The following is a 4,754-nucleotide window of genomic DNA, read 5'->3' as shown; positions in this document are numbered from 1 at the left end:
TATTTACCTTTGACAATGAAGACCGTTTAAGGGTTACACATCCTCAGCCTTGGCGAGTGCGACTCAATTAGTCAAGTCAGAGTGTCTTTAAAAGCTGTGTGCTTATTGCTTCCAGCATGGAGCGAGGTGTTCATTAAGGTACCAAAATTCTCATAAAAAATCCAAAGTTGCACTAGTGAAAAAACGCTCAACAAGATGAAAACTGATCACATGTTTTTCAGAAAATCAGTATAGTTATTTTAAAACCAGTTTTTAAACAAGATTTGGTTTTGCGTAGGTTTTAACGTGCCCCTCACGCGGCCTGATACCATGTGGACGCTTTAAACAGCATTTAAGTCTACAGTGAGTAGAGAATGGTACATTTAATTTTATACCATTTTAATTTAAAGTAACTTGTACAATCTTTAGTGTGATCCTTTTAGGACAAGCGCTGTTAAACTCTTTCCCTGTTTACGACTATTTATGAAGGCCTTTTTAAATAAGCGAAACATGAAACTGTTAGCTCACACACACGAAATTTCTTTCAAAAGTTTATTTAGTATCAAGCAAGAGGAGGCTTTGCTTAACACTACAGAACATTTCAAGACTTGAGTTACAAAAGAATACCACATTATTTGCACTTATAGTTGGCTTCCCTTTTTACGCACGTTGGCAAGAGAAAAAAAAACTAGCATATGGCTGACAGATAAAATAACTAAATTTCTATGGAAACCTTTAAAAGGAAAGGTGAGGCTTATGTTAAAAGGATGGATTAACATATTTAGTAAACCTATTTTTTTGTTTAACACTAGTTAATCAAAGTTATTTTTTTTTTTCCTTTTGATGACCTATTTTTTCAGATACAGACTGGAAATAACAAAATTTTACATGTTTGTTTTTTTTTTTCTGCCCAGGTTGATGTTTCAACAAAGTCGTTTTAATGTTCCATCCATTCAGATTTTAAGCATTTTATTTAAAAAGGGATTGTTCATAGAAAAAAATTACTTTGAACAGTATACAGGACTGGTGGAGATTGGCTATTTCACAACATCAGACAGTACAATCAGTATCTGCCATATGGCTGGTCCCTGTAGACGCCCTTCGCTGTCCTCGCCGAAGGTGCCTTGTGTCTCGAGTTAGTCCAGTCCTCTTGCCCTAAAATCAGGAAGATGAATCAGTTAGATCACCACCATGGAGCCCGCTGGCTTCATTTTTCAGAATCTAACCTGACCCTGAACCAACGGCAGGTGTCACATTGAAGAGATCCATCCCTGATGTGCTAAGTATTCAGCTTAAAAATACTAAATATTTGCTTAAAACAACAAAATCACAAACACAGGGAACACGGTTGTCCCATTAACAAAACAGCACGGGAAGAAAGATGATTTTTGTATCTTAAATGGCAACTGACTTTGCAAGAACTTTCCTTTTGGCCACTCATTTGACCAAAGCTCATGAGCTCAAGCAGTGAATGGAATTGCCTTTTGCTAAATGTCAAGATACTTCTGAACAAGAAAGAAAATGGGAAAAGGATCACTTGGATTTTTTTATGTTTATTTTTGAGACAGAGAGACAGAGTGTGAGCAGAGGAGGGGTAGAGAGAGAGGGAGACACAGAATCTGAAGCAGGCTTCAGGCTCCGAGCTGTCAGCACAGAGCCCGACGCGGGGCTCGAACTCACGAACTGTGAGATCATGACCTGAGTGTAGTTGGATGCTTAACCCACTGAGCTACCCAGGTGCCCCCACTTAGATTTCCTTTAACGGCAAAAACAAAGAAAACACATAAAAATGTGTGCAGGAGGAAGGAGACAAACACAAAGAGCAACACGGGGAAAGGGGGACACACGGGGGTAAAGGTGAGGAAAGAGAATCGCAGACACGGACAGGGTGGAGGAAGTCGTGTTGGGTGCTTGTGCGCGCCTCAATTATTCTTCCTGGATATGAAACAAACCAGAATGTTTATTTTCACTCATACTATGAGCTCCATACCACACACGGGTCTGAACAAGAGGCATTCCATCGCCTAAACCTCCTGAAATTAAACACCTATGCAACCCCAGCGCGTTCAAGGAGTCATCTAGAAGGCTCTGCCAGCAAACGGTTAACATCTCTGCTGCAACATACAGCAATTGAAAAGCCATGTGTCCACTGAGACCAATTTAAAAAGGCTGTGAAGGAAAAATACTTAAAATGACCTCTTCTTTTGATACAAACACGCAATCAACGTCACTCCCTCAAGCTAACTTGCATCAATTTAAGGAGACAGCATTCAGCAAACCAAGGTATTTCTCTTAAGTGTTTGTAACAAATGACAAAGAAAATATCCAAGGTGAGGTCATCATGGCTTGGCACAGGTGATATAACAAAATGCACTTCAAAAGGAACACCGGAAAATGGTTTTTCAGTTATGTTCAGAGAAATGTCAGAACATCCATTAACCAGAATCCCGATTCACTTGCACTGGGTAGCAGGCATTTATCAGAGCTTTGCAACTGATTGAAGCTTCCTGTTCTCTGATGTCCTTGCCCTCCGGCAAAGGAGCTTCTTACCATCATTATGTTGCCGCCGCCAATTCTTTTAATTAAACCTGTCCTCCTTCTGCACACTGAGACTTGGGACACGGATTCCCCTGCATCTCTGCCAGCTCCCCCTGCGCTGAGTGGCGTTCAGCTATCTCCCGGCAAGCCGGAGAGAGCTTGATGTCCCGTCCCTGGCTCAGGGCTTTGGTAACCTTTGGGGAGGGCCTCCCACAGTGGTGTTTTTAAGAGAACTTGGAACTTGAGATGAATTAAAATATGAAGATGGGGTGCGCGGATCGTCTTAGAGCTGCAGACTCAACGGCTTCATTTTCCTTTACTGTCAAGAAGCAAGGCACTTCAAAAAGCGCCACGCTTTCAAGTGTCTGCAGTTTGGCAAACGATTCTATAAATGAGAAAATCAGCACATGGCAATCAACCCAAACAGAAAATCTAAGTTGAGAATGTGAATCTATGCAATTTTCTAGGAGTTTTTAGTCCTCTTTAAATATTAAATTTAAATCTTAAAGGAGCTTCTGAAAATAGCTAGATAGGCACAGAGGAACGGAGAGGAGGCTGCCGTTTCAGTCAAAATATCTTTATGAGTTTCTCCTCAGTTAAGATCTCGAAGGTGTTTCTGGGACCACTCCCCCCGCCCCGCATCTGGTTCACTCACCGTAGGAATCGTACGTCTCTTCACTGAGTCCATGTCCATAATCATAGTAATCAGCACCACTGCAGTGAACAAGACACGCAAAAGACAAAAACATGAATAGAGATGAAAACGCAGGAGAAAACGACTCGGCTGTGAGTTTAAATCACATCGATGAAGTATTCTCAGTCATCGACTTCCAACTTTAATACCTAATAAATGTGCCTGACACTCGTGGCGCAGCAAGTGGCCAACGAGCACATAGCGGACGTTGCTGCGCGCGCCGGGTGCCAGGACGGCCCTGGAGGAAGGGTCTGCAGAGACCACACTGGGTCGTGGACGACGGCACTGGCCCCGTGCCAGGCGCCCCGCGAGTGGATGGGAGGGAAGACCACGGCTCCGTCCACCAGGCGGCAAGGACTTTCCTTCCTCTTTGTCCCTGACCTGCCACACAGCCCGGTGCGCTGTGATCTATGGGCTTCACCGGTACTGAGACTCCAGATTTCGCCTCCCCAGGACTATGGCGTCACGGTCAGGGAGTGGCTACCGATCAGGAGGGCAGCATGGTGGCGGTGTCGTGACAGGAGGGCAGGAGCGCTCCCTGCCATCCAGTGACGGCACCTCAGTGTCTGTGAGGATGGAGGCTGAGCACCTTTCCACAGCACAGGCACGTCTATGCTCCCCTGTACGGCACCCGTGAGAAAGCCGGGGCCGGAGGGAGCCGCTACCAGGGCCGCTCTGCGGACCATGTGAAACAGGCTCCATACACACAACACATTTCAAGCAGGCAAAATGTGTTACAGGAACAAGCCTATGGAAAGTCTAGATGACTAACCCCCGGCAGCTATAATTAGTTTATGATGCTATTTTGAGTAGACAAGGGGGAGCTTCCACTCACCCTCTCAGGCTCTCCGCTTCCCCACTCTACTTAATTTTGTAGGGAAACAATCATCCTGAATTTGTTATTCTGGATTGTCATGGAAATAAACATTCTCATTATTCCAACCCCATGCAATCAAGTAAGAAGTTCTAATCAAAATGGAAAATGATCAGCTCAGCTGCTTAACACCTTAAGAAGTAGCACAATGCATAATAAAGTCCACGCGGTGAGTGTCGCCGAGTGCCAGCTGCCGAGATCCCGCGCAGCCCTCACGGCAGCCCCTGCGGTAAGCAGGGCTGTCGTACTACCCATTTTATAGCTAAGGTTGCTGCAGGTCTGAAAGCCAGGACGCCGGCCTAAAATCTCAGGGAACAGATGGGTGACACACTCCTTGGTCAAACCCACACCCGGCTCTGTCCCCCAAGCTTCACTTTCAGGCGAGCACTACCAGAGACTCCTCAACTCCAACAGCTGCAGCACAGCACGGTGGTCCTAGGAGGAAGCAGTAAGCAAGGGGGGTGGTTCCTTTCTGCCTCAAGCATGTGGCCATGGGTCTTCTGCCTCCTGCTTCCTCCTCTCCTTCCAAGCTACCTGCTACTCAGTCTTTAGCTGCAATGTTACTTCCTTAGGGAAACTTCCCGATTTCCTAGAGTCAGGGGGCCTCTCCAGAGAGGGCCCCCTGTCCTTGCTTCCCACCCCTCTCCTGGCCCCCAGCACAGCCCCACC

The 4,754-nt window shown here is 45.7% G+C and overlaps 1 protein-coding gene across 3 annotated transcripts in view; it reads right to left on the bottom strand.

The window, feature by feature from the left end:
• Window positions 1-517: 517 nt before the first annotated feature.
• Window positions 518-4,754, bottom strand: part of KHDRBS3 (KH RNA binding domain containing, signal transduction associated 3) — a 180,677-nt gene continuing 176,440 nt past the window's right edge. For all 3 annotated transcript variants that reach the window (XM_077749986.1, XM_077749987.1, XM_077749988.1), the window contains exons 8-9: window positions 3,173-3,231; window positions 518-1,134 (exon numbers count right to left, since the gene is read on the bottom strand). In XM_077749986.1, coding sequence (XP_077606112.1) covers window positions 1,043-1,134; window positions 3,173-3,231 — 151 coding nt within the window. In that variant the 3' untranslated portion in view covers window positions 518-1,042. The remainder of the gene's footprint in view (window positions 1,135-3,172; window positions 3,232-4,754) is intronic.

This window comes from Crocuta crocuta, unplaced genomic scaffold, assembly GCF_008692635.1.
Source record: "Crocuta crocuta isolate KB4526 unplaced genomic scaffold, BGI_CrCroc_1.0 scaffold119, whole genome shotgun sequence".
NCBI classification, from domain to species: domain Eukaryota; kingdom Metazoa; phylum Chordata; class Mammalia; order Carnivora; family Hyaenidae; genus Crocuta; species Crocuta crocuta.
This window is presented reverse-complemented; position numbering and strand designations above follow the sequence as displayed.